General features: G+C 38.9%; 1 protein-coding gene across 1 annotated transcript; it reads left to right on the top strand.

The window, feature by feature from the left end:
- The first annotated feature begins 278 nt into the window (after positions 1-278).
- Positions 279-15,262, top strand: SLC49A3 (solute carrier family 49 member 3). The gene is made up of 10 exons (XM_053465804.1): positions 279-713; positions 2,879-3,037; positions 5,451-5,670; positions 6,966-7,042; positions 8,341-8,478; positions 9,471-9,587; positions 10,487-10,639; positions 11,460-11,617; positions 12,648-12,760; positions 14,940-15,262. Exons 1-10 carry the CDS (start codon positions 573-575, stop codon positions 15,074-15,076), a joined length of 1,413 nt encoding a protein of 470 aa, XP_053321779.1. The 5' UTR covers positions 279-572; the 3' UTR covers positions 15,077-15,262.
- Positions 15,263-18,131: the final 2,869 nt, after the last annotated feature.

Below are 18,131 nucleotides of genomic sequence, written 5' to 3'. Positions count from 1 at the left end.
AAGTGACAGCACACACACAGTTTAAGCTGCTAATCTTTGGAACAGAAAAGGAGCAGGAAGCTGGATCTAAACTAACAAGAACAATTCTAAAACTAAGAAAAGAAGCTAAAAGTTCTCTTTTTTTAAGGTGGCTATGAAAGAGCCAGCTCTGTTGAGTTTCTCTTGTGATTTGCACAGCAGTCAGCTCAGCTGGCATGGGAGGCTGGCCTTAGATTTGTCATTTTGTGCTGTGTGAGGCTTCCTCTTCCTCCCCAGTGCTCACACAGGAGGAGTGGCCATGCACAGTCTATGTGAGTCAGCCTTAGTGAACAACAATGACTTTTAAAGAAAAGTAAGGCTAACTCGGTGAAAGGGGATGTGATCCTTGCCAGGGCCACCGCATACCAGTGAAGAACCTCAGAGCAGATTGCAGGCTTGGTCTCCACGATCAGCTGTCCATGTGTGAGGTCCGGAGTTTGAGTGGTGCTACTTGGTCCTACACTGTACCTGGCACCTGCTTTATGGGGATGCTGGAGTGCTGATCCTTGGAAGGTAGTGGATCTGTATCAATATCTGACAACAAAGACTCAGATATGGGGGATGATGAAAGAGATCGCCTGGACCCTGACTCGGAGAGGTGCTGCTTACTAAGAAAGATCGCTGACTTCAAGCTGTACAAGAGGAGATGGCTCATCCTTGGAGCGGTGTGTCTCCTAAACTGCTCCAACGCAATGGTAGGTGAAGGGACCCTACCAGGAAAAGTCATTCTTCATAGCACGTTATTATCATTATAGTAATATTCGTTATCAGCGAGCTCTGTGTATGTTAACATGTTCCTTACAATAAAAAAAGTCCAAGAGCTTACAATCTAAACTGGGAATTCATTGCTGGATTCCATGGAGGTCATGCCATACAGTCCAGAGTCAATTCAGGTTATCTTTTAATCTGAATGGCTTGTGAAGCAATCCATCAAAGTTTGTTTAGTTGGAAAATCTTGAAAAGGTTAACATGCACTTTAACAGCAGTTAAGTAGCTCTTTCTGTTTGTCCACTTTGTAACCAGAGTACATGTGATCCGACGGTTTATATTTACCCTGACATTATTATAATAATTATTATGGGTTATTGTTTTCTATAGCGCCATCATATTCCGTAGCGCTGTACAATGGGTAGACAGGACATAGCAAGTAATGTATAACATAACAATTTGACTTACAGAAACAACAGGTGAGGAGGGCCCTAGAGCTTCCAGTCTAGACATATATTTAATTAAAATGTAAATTCACTCTATGTTTACATGCAATGTAGTGATATTTTATTTAGTGTGCTTGGCTATGCTTTCATTGAAAAAAAATGTGCTGGTTACACTATGACTATGACAAGCTATTTGTGGTTTTATTTCCTTTTTTTCCTGTTTTATGTACCCACACAAATTATGTTTTTCTAAGAAGTAGGGCTTTAAAGTATATATATATATATATATATATATATATATATATATACACACACACACATATAAATAGTCTAAATATATGAATATATGTATATATATGTATATATATATATATATATATATGTAATATTTCAAAAAAAAACTAAAATATAACAATGAAAAAAAGGATAGTATTATGCTTATCCCATGCATGTTTAAGTTCCCTCACTGTATGCGCCTCTACCACTTCTGCTGGGAGGCTGCTTCACCTCCTCTCTTACTAAACTTCATTAAATCACCCTTCTAAAAACGTTCTTCATAGGTTTTTACATACCACACTTTTAATTTTTTTTTTTTTTTTAAAAAGGGTTTCTTTATATTTGTATGTGTTTTGATACTTGTTACATTTTTTTTTTCTTTTTTGTGACTGTATTATTACTATTATTATTATTTTACTTTATTAACTCTTTGACCAGAAATCTCTTTGGTGTCTTGATAGATCTTTCTTGTAAACAGATGATACCTCTGATGATAAAATGATGATGTCACTGGATTTGAATTATTATATATATATATATATATTTTAACGTTAAGTTCTAAAAAAATCCTCTTTCCCTTCATTTTATGGCTACATTTTGCCAAATACAATGTATACATCTTCTCTGTTTGTCATATAAATAATGTCCTAGCATTTCATTTTTGAAAGAACTGTTCATCTTATGCATGTCAGTTCCGGGTAAATTTATTGTGTGCAAAGGAACTGATCGGTAAATTGTAAATCCAACACGTTATATATGTATAAAACATGACCCATGCTATAGCTAAAACATATTTAATAATTGTTATATTAGATATTATGCAATAACTTGTCTACTGTCCAAATTGTATAAAAAAATTGGCACATACAGTATTAATATCTGGCCTGAGAGCAGCACTACCAGATGCCCCCAGGACCTACCTACTCTTTAGCATGTAGTGAGTTCTCTGTGTAAAGTATCGGGGCATAAAGTCATATCAGGGTGAGGGGGACATACTATGGACACTGTGCCAGCTGAAGCACAGCCCTGTAAACGGGCCAGTTACAAGTTATGTCTCTGACCTCATACCCGGTCCCCTGATCCATTAATAATTGGTTACAATAATGAGCGACAGAGGCTGCTGTCCTCAGACCTGCTGCCCTAAGCCTAGCCACCCTAGCCAAGATATTCTGCTGATCACCAATAATGCTTACCATTTCTATTGCGGCTCATTCTCTGGCCAAATAGACAATGTTCAGCCCTCATAATGGCAGCTTTAAGTACTGATAGAAAAATGCATAAAGCTCAAAAGAAAATGTAGTCTTTAAGCTAAAATTTACTTGGTGTGTCAGTAGTTTCATGTAGATTGGACCTCTAACATACTGAATTACTGTACTAAATACTATATATATATATTTCTGATTAATATCTCTATACGTTTCATATTTCAGTTATGGATCAGCTTTGCACCGGTGGCCGACTTGACAGCAAGCTTTTTCAATTGCACGCTTGATGATGTCAACTTTCTTTCTCTTGTATATGTAATTATATCTATACCATTTGGATTTGGAGCGTCATGGTTTTTGGACACGCTTGGTTTAAGATCGGCTGTAAGTACACATTTATATGACAGTTTTTTGCTCATGATAATTTACAGTGAGTATACCATGCCATAAGGTATATCTGTAGTGACATCACACCCTTCTTCCCCAAGTGCGTCGTATATATTTGTATCCCAAGAATACCGAGAGCTGGAATGCAGGGAAGGAGGCGATGGGGGAATCTGCAGAATGCCTTCACGGATTTGCAAGGGGAACCACATGAGAATGTAAAGGGACCTTTCAGGTTTCATATGCATTAAAGTCCATGCAATGGCTGGAGTGTCCCTTTAAGTGTAAAACGTTTTCCCCAAATAATTGAAGTCTGTCTAGCCCCTCACTAACCTGTTTGGTGACATATCAGGTCACCTGACATGTCATGGCAGGTTCAATCCTGAACCTGGTCTCCAGGGATAATGTTGTTTATTTACATACAGTTTGCATACCCTTGGAGAACTGGTAATATATGTACCATTTTTAAGAAACACATGAGTGAGCAGTCAAAACACATTCCTTTTATTTTTCATTTCCTATGGGATTCATATTCAACTGTAGGGGCATGCCTAGAGTATTTGGCACCCGGGCAGATCCCGTATGTGGCACCCCACACACAAAAATGAATTTTGGCAAGAATATTTATTTCACAAATTTGTAAACTGTATGTCAACTGGGAAAAACTAAGAATCTGAAAAAATAAAAATAAATTGTGCCACCTCTGCCCCTAAAATAGCCTCCTCGTGCCACTACTGCCCCTGAAGCAGCCTGCCTGCGCCACCTCTACCCCCTAAACAGCCTGCCTTTGCTACCTTTGCTCCCCTAAACAGCCTGCCTGTCTCACTTCTGCCCCTAAACAGGAGACTGTGATGGCCACTCCAGAACATTCACGTTTTTCTGCTGTAACCACGTTTCGCTTCAGGCCTTGTTGACCGCTCTCCAAACATAGCGCTTATGGTTGTGACCATAATGCTCTATTTTGGTCTCGTCACTCCAAATTACAGTGTGCCAGATGCTGTGAGGCCTGTCAAGGTGTTGTCAGGCATTTTGTAACTGGGCTTTTTTGTGACATTGGTGCAGTAAAGGCTTTTTTCTGACAACCCGACCACGCAGCTCATTTTTGTTCAAGGATCATCGTTTCCTGCTCCTTGAAACCACCGCATCTTTTTCCCAGAGCAGCCTCTATTTCTCCTGAGGTTACCTGTTGGTTGTTTTTTGCGTACCAAACAATTCTTATGGCAGTTGTGGCTGAAATCTTTCTTGGTCTACCTGACCTTGGCTTGGTATCAAGAGATCCCCAAATTTTCTACTTCTTAATAAGTGATTGAACAGTACTGACTGGCATTTTCAAGGCTTTGGATATCTTTTTATATCCTCTGCCATCTTTATAAAGTTCCATCGCCTTGTTACAAATACCTATAATTCTCTTACACACATACACACACGCACTGCCAATATACACACTGCCCATACACACACCAGTTTACAAACACACACATATATACACATCCACTGCCCTTACACACTGCCTTTACACACACATCTGTCCATAAACACACATACATGCTGCCTTTACACACACCTTCCCATTAACACGCATATACACGCATACACTGACCTTACACAACCCTGCCTTTACACACACATATACACACACCAGCTTACAAACACACAAATACCTACACTGCTCTTACACACACACTGCCCATACACACACACTGCCCATACAAACACACTAGCTTACAAACACACTAGCTTACAAACACACACATATACACAGCCCTTTCGTCATATCTCTTACTTTTCCATCATCTTCCATCCTGTCATGGGAGTGCGAGGTCTGTGACTCCACTCTACTATCGCGCGCCCTCATCACTATTAGCCCACTATTAGCCAGCGCTCTGCAAAATTTCCCGGCGCGTAGTGATTAGGGAGGAGGAAGCCGAGGTCTGAAGTGACAGACCTCGCGCTCCCTAATGTTGGGCCTGTTAGAGGGGGATTGTGATCTCCCCAACCAGCCCTGCTTATCGGGCGTGCACTGCCCACCGGGGCGCCCGCCGAGCAGTGCTGGTTGGGCATAGCACAATCGTGCAGCTGGCTCGACACTCCCTTGGAGACCATCCCAGGGGAAGGGGCCTCTCTGCTCACCCCCTCCTCTATAGATACGCTACTTTTTTTTTTGAGGCTGGGCCCCTGGGCAACTGCCCGGTGTGCTCAATGTGTTTGAATGGCTGCAATAAACAAGTGTTGAAAGCAGCCCAGTGTTGTATGCATTTCATAACAGTGGGGTAGTTAGGACTCACTATTTTATATCCCGGACACTGCTGGGCTGGCAGCGGTTTCCAAACAGAAGCAGATGTGGCGTTTAGCGGAGTAACGTAATGGCGCATGTGTTAGTGTGCTTCACTAATTCTGTGACTTTATTTTCCAGGTTATTTTGAGTTCCTGGCTCAACATGTTGGGAAGTTTAATACGTTCTGCCAGTATCATATCGTTTCTCAATAAAGGATCAAGCAGTTTATATTACTTATTTGTGGGCCAGTGTCTGTGTGCCACGGCACAACCACTTGTCCTTTTTGTTCCTGCCAAGCTTGCTGCTGTATGGTTCCCAGAGCATCAAAGAGCAACAGCCAACATGATAGCTTCAATGTGTGAGTAATATTAGGAATACAATTTTATATATATATATATATATATATATATATATATATATTACATTTCCCAGGGAATCATGGAAACATTTTGTTTTGCAGTTTATACACATATCATTATTATGTGGTAATATAATAGATTACCAAGAATCATTGCATTTAGTTTATTTGTTAAATGTTGGGGAAGACTTGGTGGTGGAGGTGATGGAAGAAATGATGGAAGGAAGAGTGAATGGAAGAGGCTGAGATAAAGGGGCGTGCTGGGGTTTACCGAAGATAAGAAAAAAAGAGAAGAATATTAATTTAAAAGGGGAACTCCCAACAAAGTATTTACTACTAGAATCAGATTTTTGCATAATATGTTTTCAGTTGCACATCTGGCAGGCAAACACCCTGTCTGTGCCAAGCAATAGAATGGCTCAGTCTTAATCATCCAGTTCTGACACCCTGACTAATGAAAATCTGTGGAGCAGTGGGCTTTTCTTATTTGGTTTGAGTCCTTGAGCAATAAAATGAATGTTTAATGTTTGCATGACTAATAGTATTTCACATTTCCCTTTGTATAGCCTCGCACACTAAACCCCACCAAAAGTACACCTACTTCCATACCTCCCGGTGGTCCCAGTTTTGTGGTAAAGTTCCAATTTTTTTAAACTATCCCATTGCCCTGTTTTTGAGGACACTGAGGATCATGGGTCAGCTGGGGAGGTCCTCTGACCCAGGGAGTTGTAGACTCAGCTTCCACATAACCACAACACACTGTACCTAAGCTCCACAAGATGGCTCTTTCTTAAAGGTGGGTGAACATGTCCACTTCTGGGACTGTTCCTGCACCCTCTATCTTTTGCCACATCCCTCTCCCATATTCGTCCTGATATGGATATATTTGAAAAAATTGAGTCACAGCACAAAGCTGTGATCAAAAGGGGAGTGGATTGCTCTAGAAGGCACTGGGGGCTGTGGTGTGGTTAGATTGATACTACGGAAGCTGGGAATTTCCACTCTCACCTCAGATCAAATTGAGGGAAAATAGGTAAGGAGTGTCTGACAAAGTGAATGCTTAGATTGCCTCTTCTGTATCAGGAACTGTCAACTGGTAACACTACATCCTAAGGGCTTCAGAACAAAAAAAATACATATAGAAAAACAATGCTTAATATCAAAATACTTCTTATCTAAAAAAAAAGTAAGAGCATAAAATGTAATTTGAGGCATCTGAACTCTTTGAGTTAGCAGAAAGGACTGTAAGCGCCAGATCAGCCGATGCCATAATCTGTGTATTTATTTTTCTCTAGCAAATCCCATTGGCATACTTCTTGCCAATATATTATCTCCGACTATTGTACAAGATAAGGAATACATTCCTCTTATGGTAAGTGAAAAACATTAGTCTTTTCAGTATGAATAAAAAAACGTACTTCTAAACAGTGGTGGGATTCAATTTTTTTAGTAACCACTTCCGAGATTTCGTATTAAAAAATAAAAACCTCACACACACTCAGGCAGTCTCTCTCACACACACACACACACACAGACTCAGGCAGTCTCACACACACACACACACACACAGACTCAGGCAGTCTCTCACACACGCACACGCACTCAGGCAGTCTCTCACACATGCACACAGACTCAGGCAGTCTCTCTCTCTCACAGACGCACACAGAGACTCAGGCAGTCTCTCTCTCTCACACACGCACACAGTGACTCAGGCAGTTTCTCTCTCTCACACAGAGACTCAGGCGGTTTTTCTCTCACACACAGAGACTCAGGCAGTCTCTCTCACACACATATATATATATAAAAAACAGTTAATCAAAGTTAATCGAAGTCTGGAAAAAAGTATGCACTGGGCTTTTTAGATAATTGATTGTGAATTGTTTATGTGACAAATGCTATTAATAAAACAAAGAGCCACTAAACATTTTTGTAAATCTTTTTCCTGAAAACAAGGTAAAAACTGCAAGAAACTATTTGACCTCCTTTGATGGCAATCATCTAAAAAGCACCAGTGCATACTTTTAATTACCATTAGATCCAAGTCCCCTGCAGCGCCGCAGGGGATCTGGATCCTAAACCCAATTATAGGCTGCACAACCACTTTAAGTGGGGGGAAAGTGCGGCCTATAATAGGGTAATTAAGAAAGCAATAAATATGAAAAGTAAATCACTGTTCATAAGGTCACCAGTCCCACCAGTGCATTAGAACCCAATGCAAAACACCAGATGAGTCTGTCTCTTCTCAACTTCTGTAGACACTGCTTGCCACAACAGAAACCTAGGCAGATCAGTTGCCTACCTGGGATCTCTCTGGAGAACTTTGGGTTGACACCCGAATTCTCTGGGGCATGGGATCGGGGTAGTACATGTAGTACATGTAGAATTATACTCCCTTCTTGTGCCATGTACAACACAATTTCTATGTGTAAATACAGCATACCAACCATTTTCTTTTATTCACACTAAAACAGTAGACAGCCTTAATAAAAATTTTGCCATGAAACAAGAATATCAAGACATGGTAATATGGAAAGTTCTTTATAATATTGCAACCATTTTTTTTACTCCAAGCAGAGTGCCCAGACAGATATTGCTAAAAAAAACAATTAAATATACACTATATGTCTCGTTTTTGCTAAATTACTAATTCTCATAAAATTGTGTTTAAAGATGGGAATATTTGGCATCCCTGCTGTAATAGCCTGCATCCTAGCAACAGCAGGGATCTGGGAAAAAGCTCCGCCGACTCCACCATCAGCAAGTGCAGTAAATGCTGCTTCAGAGCCCTTTATTTCTGGCCTAAAAAAGGTAAGCCACAAAAGACCCTGCACAACGCCAACTTCAGTTATCATGTATCCAGTATTTTGTAGGTCAGGTATAATTAACAGGTAACTTTTCAGGTGTTGTTGAGAAATTCAAGTCAATTTATGTCAATATGTTGGCAGATGTGTGCTGGGTGAGGATCGTGGAACTTGAAGATCAACACCTGCTGGAAAGCTATGTGTAGGCCGCACGTCATAGATCATTTAGAGCAGTGTTAAGCATTGCCAATACACGAACACTGTAAGCAATTCAAAAGCAGCTGTGGTTAGCTTGGCACATTGTTAAACTACAACTTGTTTCAGTGAGAGAACAGGTGAACTGAAGGCAACATGGCAGTACTTGTGGTGATGTCATCTCCCCGAGCCTCCAATCCGGGAGAAGACATAAATGCAAGCGCCGTCATATTGCCCTCATTTGACACTTTCGTTGACATCCTCTTGCCCAATTGGAGGATCGGGGAGGTTGTCGTCGCAGCATCGCCAGTTTGGCAGAAGTTGCTGGGTTATGTATACCCATTATATATACTTGAGGAGTACCTCTTATTTTAGATCAGGGTTATCAGGATAATCATCTGGCTGCAGTGGTGCTAACTCTGCCTACCTACAGCTATGTGGGCACTAGAATATTCCGTGCTTTAGTAAAATTCAATTGCAAAAACTGAGTTGTGGACAGAGCTGTTGTGGACATATAATGTATAGATTTCCACAGTAACTAAATTTCATGACATGTCCACCGCACGTATGAAGCTTGGCACAAGTCAAACATTAAGCAGTGCATGTTGATGACTTTTAGTAGAGTAGATACGATTTATTGACCACCAAGAGCTCTGTCCGTTCATCAGACTAAAGTTTCCTTGGAGGACCATTTCTTGTTTTTTCTCAACAGGAAGTTAAAAAGTGTGTGTTTTACAACTTTATATATATATATATATTGTTTTGAAGTAATTTATATTCTAATCTTATTGTTTTAATTTACAGCTCATGAAAAATAAGGCATACGTCATCCTAATGCTGTGCTTTGGGGCAGGACTTGGCCTCTTCACAGCATTTTCTACATTTCTGGAGCAAATTTTGTGTTTCAAAGGATACCCGAATGTGAGTTTTTACATACTTGCTTCAAACTAATTGTAAAATTGCATTATATTTGAAAGTTTCTATCCTTTAACGTTATTTTCTTGGAAAATCACCTAAAAACAAAACAATGCTTTTCTCGGTAACATCATGGTCTGCTTTTCAGCAACATGAAAAATATTCCCAGCTAAATTGTGACTAACACAACATTTTATATGATTAAAAGTTTTTTGGAACAGTTTTGGCATTTAACAGTATTGCCAATTGTATTTCTAATGCTACATTTAGTTATAAAAGTGTCAAATTCTTTTAAGCAAATGCATGCTCATGCATCCACATCCAGGAGGCCTAGTTGTAAAGAATATCTTTTCTAACCATTTCTGTTTATTGCGCCACATTAACTCTTCATATGTTCCAATATTCTTTATCAAAACAAAGACAACGTATTGAAAGAAACAAGTTTAATACTTTTAAATGCCATTTTGCTATTTAATACTATTTCATTCAGGGTAAAATATATTGGCATCGGCCAGAGGCAGCCTGCAATGGGTTCTCCTATGTGTTTTAATAAATAAGTAAATAAAAAAAGAAAAATAAGTTATCAGTAAAACCTTCAATTATTTATTTATTTATTATTATTATTATTAGCTTGTAATTTGTTCTTCTTTGTTTTTGAATGTATTGCTGCATAGTCTGCCCCTGTAATTAATTAAAAAGCACCTATATCATTAAGGTATACCGAATAACATTATTATGATTTTGAATTCATGTACCGTAAATATATGAAAAAAAATATATATGTATATATATATATGTATATATATTCAAATACTGTATATATAGCAGAAACACCTGTGTGGGGTCCCAAAGTAAGACTTAATATGGTGCGGCTACCTGTGCGTTTCTAATAATAGGTTTCTTAGTTTTTTTCAGGCGTGTGTGGAGCCCTCCTTATTTTCTTCGGGGTTGTTGGTGCTTTGGTATGTGGGCTGTATGTCGACAGGACAAAAAAATTCACAGAAGTTGTCAAGATATGTTTTTCCCTGACTGCGCTAGCAAATATTGCATTTGCAGTGGTAAGTTCATCCTGTAAAAATAATGTATTTTTGTTTAAAATTTTCTGGCCTATCCAATAATTTGAGCAAACTATAAATGTATAAATATTATAAATTAAACCATCTAATACAAACATTTCAGCAGTGCTGGATTAATGGATTGTGGGGCTGAAGCAGAACATTTTGATTGGCCTAAGAATGGAATTATGCAGACAGCAAATACAAAAACTATTTTAAAAAAAAGAGCAGAAGTAATGGCGTACATACCATGGATGTGGCCATATAAATAAGCACATACATATAATCAGTGATGTAAGGTGGCAGGTCAAGGGGGAGGCAGTCCACCTTCTTTCTTCCAAACAGTGAGGCAATCAGCCCCTCCCCCCAATATCCCGCTGTTCAATGGGAGATCTTTTGGTATACTAAATCAGCCCATTTACACAGCTGCCTTTTAAGGTTTCCACTAGGGGGCGCTACTTCAGGTCGGGAGCCCAGAATGTAAATGCATAGCTCCATAAAGTAGACTTTTATGAGATACACTTGGCAACACGCAGCTGTGCTTATAAAGCACAGCTTGTATGGGAAATTTCGGGACTGTTGGCATGTATGCTGTATGTTAATCTGGCCCTGAATTTCTGGCCCTGACCGGAGTGAAGATAAGGGAAGTAAATGATTTATCTAATTCTAGCTCCGCAGTATTAAAACATTGGTCATTAAATAAAGATGTTCTGTGTAACCAATTACATTAATAGTATATTAGTGGTGTTATCAGTAATGGGTTGAAATGCATTCTAGAAGAAGGATTTAAATTAAAGCTTTGGAATATCCGTTTATACCACAGGCGTCTAACTTCAGGAACCAGAATATCTTGCTGGCCATTATATGTTCGTTGTTTGGATTTTTTGGATTTGCCATTTACCCCATTGCCATGGAGCTAGCTGTAGAGTGTTCTTACCCTGTTGGAGAAGGAACTTCCACTGGCTTGGCTTTCGTATCAGGGTAAGCAGGAAACCGTGAATATAATATATGAATAAAATACTAGATAACCATAAGCCCCTTATGCTGTTTTTGATCTGTGTTTATAATAATAAGTCAAATTATATCAAAATTTGATTTAATATATGCCACCAACACTTTAAATAAATGTATAGACTGTGATTTTTTTTGTACATGTAAGAAGTAATGCCATCTATTTTGTTTGCCTGTCACACTGTTGTTCTGCAGCAGTTTTCTACCCCTGCACTACCTGCTCCGCTCCTGTTTATAGCTTCTTGGGGGGCAAGCCCTGCTTAACCTCCTCCTCAGCCCTGCCCCTCCCTTTAAAATCAGTATGGGGAGAGCATGAGTAGGGGAGAGACCTGGAAAGTTCTCAGTTACCATGTATACTCGCGGGTAAGCAAGGTTTAAAAATATGCCCAAACAACCCAGTAGTAGTAGTAGTAGTAGTAGTGCGGCAGCAATGCATTGAAGACAGTGAGTAGCATGTGTGTGTGTCTGGGTATGTTAGTGTTTGTGTGTCTGTCTAGGTATGTTAGCATCAGGGTGCCTGGCTGTGTGTTAGTGTGAGTGTCTGGTTATTTTAAGTGTAAGTGTCTCAGTGTGTGTTAATATGAGCATCTGCAATTAAGTACAATGTGGTTCTTATGGTACAAGCAGTACAGTACAAGCAGTGCCTGCAAACAAATGACTAGAAAAGGAAAGCATTGAGGTTTTTCATTCATAGTAATGTAGTTTTATTAATTTGTTGTAGACTGTTACTGTTGCACAAATCAAAAAGGAAGGTGATTAAGTTAAATATGTTATTGAATATTTGCATCTTTTCCGTGTCCTCTAATTAGATGAGTCCTTAATTCTTTACAAAGCTACGATCAGAACATTTATTATGGAATAAATAGGTACTGGAATAATAATGTCTGAATAATACTGTCGCAATTTATCCTAATGATACAGTGTGTACACCAATTTTGTTCTTTTACTTCGTACTTACAAAAATAATCTCATTAACTGTGTTTATTATTCACAAAACTAGCCAGATCCAAGGATTAATCTACATGCTGCTTTTTCAAAGTCTCACTAAACCGGTTACTGCTTCTTCTTCATCTTCATGCGGCACAAATCAGATTGAAATATATGACTGGTCAGGTAAGCGTCGAAGCACAACATTAGTAAAATCTACCGCCATTTGTATGCATTTGTGTAAAGAAACCACATTTTTAGCAGTGTTTTTCATTTTAAGTCGTATAGGTGGTGGTTCACAGAGACCTTTTAACTTCCCTTACGAAAAATTACTGCAGTTTTTCTGAAGTAATACTGCAGTTTTTTGGACATGAAAAAACTGCAATACTGCACTTTTACTGCAGTATTACTGCACATTTACTGCAGTATTACTGCATTTGTACTTCACTGTACTGCAGTATTACTGCACATTTACTGCACTTTTTTTTATATTGCAAACCTACAGTTGTACTTCAATTTACTGCAGCTTTATTGCATTTGTACTTCCGTACAAAAATAACTGCAGTAAAACTGCAGTACAGTGAAGTACAAATGCAGTAAAACTGCAGTAAATGTGCAGTAATACTGCAGTAAAAGTGCAGTATTGCATTTTTTTCATGTCCAAAAAACTGCAGTATTACTTCAGAAAAACTGCAGTAATTTTTCGTAAGGGTTTGATCAGTTCTTAGTCCTACAGTATATTGAATTTAGATGGTATTTACCTCTCAGCTTTACAAACGAGTGCCCTACATTACTTTCTAAGGTACTGATGTTATCTTGTTTTTCCCCTGCAGCAATTAGTGAATAATACCACCAAGTGCTACGTTATTTATGAGGTTCTTATCCAAGTGTTTCATAACAGTTACAGTTCTATGGTTAAGCGGTAGTATTTTTGACAACTTTGTTGAATGATGTGCCAGGACTATACTTCCATTTAATCTCTACATGTAAGCCTATCCAAAGGAAAGGGCAAACGTGCTTCAGAAAAAGCATCATTAAACCATGTTACTAATGTGCTCTGCGTTATTCCGTTTCTATAGTAATGGTGACAAAAAAACATTGTCCTTTTAACATAAAAATATTATTTTACCATAAAGCGACCCTGTGTGCATATGTGACCACTTATGTAATTATATAGTCAGTGAAAATAGTCCATTTAGCAAAATAAAGCATTGATTGTGTTAAAATCAATTGTGTCCACCAAGATTATATGGTTGGAGGTCACATATTTTCCACTAGTTTGTTAATGTAAAATTGTGAAGTTTTATAAAGCCAAGGCCCTTGAATTCCATGTGCTATAAATCAGACAGTCTGCTGATGAATAATATAGAATTATAGAATGATAGAATTTGCCATTCTTATAGTGTTGTGTTCTCTAAGACTCTTAGACACTTTACAGCAATATAAACAGATATAAAAAAGTTCCTGATTGTCAGCTGTCTGAGTGACTGATAAAATAGGTGGGTCTCTAGCTTTTTTAAGTCTGTAATGATGGTACCCGACTCTGACTAAGCATGATAAAGAGTTCCAGAATTTGGGGGAAACGTGGCAGAGTGCCCAGCCTCTGAGTTTGTCTTTATCTTGGGCACTGACAGGAGTGATGCGTTGGCTGACCGACGTGAGCGAGATGGAATATAGGGTGTGAGGAGTTCTTTCAGGTACTGTGGGCCTTGATTGTTTAAGGCTTTGAAGGTCAGTAGGCCAATTCTAAAATATGTTCACATTTAATTGGAAGCCAATGCAGGGAGTAGAAAATAGGTGTTGTAAGTTTGACACTATGTCTTGGGCCGGCCCTGGGTCTGCTAAGCAATTGTTGATGAGGTATGGCCAGTGGTAATCTTCTGGAATCTCAATTGATAATCATTGAGATGTCTGGTAAACAGCAGCTTTGTCACATGTTCTGCACCACCTTCTCAGATGGTGCTACGAAGCCGTGGTGCATTGTTGTGAGTTTAGATATGCATGCTGTGCTATGCTCTCTCTCCTAATGAGCAATGTTTTACCAGGTTTTAAACTTGGCTTCTGGTTCATAGTGATACAATGGACAAGTGTGTGGAGTGGTGGTCTGACCATATTACTGGATTTACAGTCACTTGCAGATTTCTCATTGGATAACAGCTAAATATGAAAACCCAAGACTGTGGCTTAAGGTCATAATGTGTGTTACTTATATTTAATAAAAGGGCATTTTCGGTTTCGGCCAAGTACATCCTGAATTTCGGTGCATCCCTACTGACAATATCGGACACCAAATCATGTGAACATAGTACTTATGCAATTGTGTGATTTATGGCGGTTAACCTTTTTCTTTGTCTATTTAAAACAGTTTCAACTTTGATTATGGCCGGTTTGAGCAGCCTGGGTTCTTGCGCCTTTGTCATCTTCTTTAATACGGACTACAAACGTTTATTGGCAGAAGCCAACACCACCAGGTCTGATGAAAACAGTGAAACCCCAGAATAATAACATCCACGACAACAGACTTGTGACACTGCATACCCTCTTTGTTTCTGTTTACCAGGCACCAACATGCACAAAGCGTTGCAGCTGCCTTTCATCATTTTATAAATGAGACAAGCCATATGGCATTTTTTTCAATTTGGGAAATAGAAGCGCTGCGGAATATGATGTCAATATATAAATCAATAATTAATAAAATAAAAGAAGCTCTGCCAAAATGACACAGAAAAGTCATATCTAACAATAAACAATACTGGCACTAAAATCATTGGGACTTATTTATAAACTGTAGTAAGATTTCATGATAAAAAACATTTTTGTTGTATATATCATAATACTAGTTTTAATGTTTTATTCGTTTTTATCCTGTTGTACTTCTAAATGATTTACATGTTGTTCTCAAGAGGTATGAATTACCTAGGTAGGTAATGTGTTTAGGTGTGATATGATCAGAGATTTTCTTCTTCATCTTTTCTTCTTCTCCTACTTTTTCTTCTGCTGCTTCTTCTATGATCTGCATCCAGGATCACAAGATGCAATACCTCAATAAGTGAAAAACAATTAAGTCATGGACGTAAACTTTAGTAGCGCAATATAGTATTTTAATATGTTACTTTTCTATTTTGATAAGAGGCATCAATTGTTTTCTCATTTAATTTATTACTTTGTTTTCATATTATACACATGCATCCTGAGCAGACTGTTGGAAGGAATGTGCAAAGCCAAACTCCACTCCTACCTAACTGGAAGCCAGACACAGTAACATGTATGTGTTAAAGTGTTTGCCCCTGGGACAAAGGTGCCAACCTTCCATTGCTGATTTTATACTGTCCACAGGATGTAGACATTTTGGACACCTTTGGCGTGAATCCCTGACACACAGATGTTTACAATTTGCTGCCTCTTAGCTATTGCAAGATGATAATATTGTGCTGAAACAGAGCAAATTATTGTATATTTGCCATATTGTGTTAGTGTTTAAATAACTTTTGCGTTGATGTTTTATTTTAAGATAATATGGTACTTTATTTTCTAAACAGACTTGAAACGCTTCAAAAAAAATGTATACTACATGTCTACAACTACAATTAAAATCTATAACACAGTTTACAGTCTTTTTTGTTCTTTTTTTTTGTGTCACAACCATGTTTTTTTCCCTGTTCATTGTCACTCTGATATGCCTATCTAAGGTTTGAGCCCCAAGATAGAAGACCAGAGACTTTATGATCCCAATAGTGTGGTGCCTCAAGTACTAGGTTAGCGATAACAAAGCACTTGCCAGGTGGCCAGATACTAGTATATATAGGTGATGCCACAGGTAGAATCACTGGACAGGTACCCACACAGTACAAAACTACCAGACATGTGACCATTTGCCTCAAGCAGCTTCAGGGTCTTGTCCACACACTCGTGACATTCTCCTGCTGAACGATCGCTCCATGTGAGAGCGACCATGCAGCCTCAACCCCGTCAATGCCAGAATCACGATATAGATGCCATTGCAGGACTGAAGGGGTTAATGTTGCAGAATTGCTCTCGTGGAGGCTTATGGGGACGAAATGAAAGTATGTCCTGTGCTTCTATGGCACACCAGCATTGACTTGGTTAAAAATAAAATAACGTCAGTAACAGCAATAACCGGGAAGTCATTAGCTGTCAGTTAGCTCTTGTCAGGGTCCACCCTGCCTGCCAGGACTATGCCGTTATTATTTCTAGGAGAAAAGTAAAGTTAAAATGATACCATTTATTGGCTAACTGAGAGTGTAACGGTATCATTTTAACTGTACTTTTCTCCTGCTTTCTCAACGGCTAACATGGTACAAAACCTTTTTATCATCATAATTATTTCTAATATCTACCTGCAGCCACTAGTGGCCACCCTTCCCTCTCTGGAGCATCCATATCCAATTACTTGGGACAGCTGAGCCTTGTTAACTGAGTTTAGCCCTTTATATACCTGCTCTGCATTTCAGTCTGGGTCTTTGCGTTGTTTGGCTTGGGTCCCTGTTAGTCTGCTTGCAGCTAAAGATCTGAATTCGTGTGTATGACCTTGGCTATGTTCTTGATCCTGATTTGTGTACCAGACCCCGGTGTGTCCCAGACTTACCTACCTTCCAAGCCTAGTCAATGTGTTACGATTAACTGAATCGTGTTTATGCTTTACTCTGCTGTATATACCAGTCTTTTTCCTGTTCATCAATACAATCTATTCTTGTATACCAGCCTGGTGTGAGACTGTTATCTCTTGTCTGTATTTACCTGTCTGTCAATATGCATCTTGGACTACAGACAGAGCCTCAGATATCCCCTGCATTTGGGCTCCTACCCAACCTGCTGGCCCGGGTCAGAGCCAATCAGAGGTATGCTGATGGTGATCTGCTCTCCTGACCAAGAGGAGTGATCTGATCATTATGACAACCACTTGACCCCTCCCATCATTGACAGCTGTCAGAGAGAGTGAGGTCGTTTTAATCATAGCAGTAAAAAAAAAACCCCATCCATTATAAATACATAATATAAAAATAAAAAACACCTTAGGTCACAAAATATTGATAAATCTCGCTGAACAATATCAGTTCCTTAAACCCGACACAGTTGTTTAGCAGTAGTTTTCCCCTCCAAATCACAAGGCGCATATTTTTTAAACCACCTTGCACACGATATGGGGCATGTTGTGACTATGTAATGTAACACACATGTGGTATCATATTAAGCAGTAGACTTTTTAGAAATACATAATCATATATCCTTAAATGGTCACGGTTCACACCCTAGGGGTTAAAGGTATCCTTCTCTAATATGTTGTTGCCCAATATTTGACAACAATACCAGCCTCCAAATGTTTCTAAACAGTCTAAAACAACCCATTTATTTTCATTTGCATGTGTGCTTTGGATCATTGTCATGCTGGAGGACCCATGATTGTTGTTTCGAAATTGGGTAGCACATTTTGGTGTTAAATACCTTGGTACTCCTCTGATTTTCTAATTCCCATAATACGTTCAAGGCACCAACATTACTGATCCTCCCCCATATTTAACTGTAGGTACTGGTGTCC

The sequence above is a fragment of the Spea bombifrons genome, chromosome 1, assembly GCF_027358695.1.
Source record: "Spea bombifrons isolate aSpeBom1 chromosome 1, aSpeBom1.2.pri, whole genome shotgun sequence".
NCBI classification, from domain to species: Eukaryota; Metazoa; Chordata; class Amphibia; order Anura; family Pelobatidae; genus Spea; species Spea bombifrons.
This window is presented reverse-complemented; position numbering and strand designations above follow the sequence as displayed.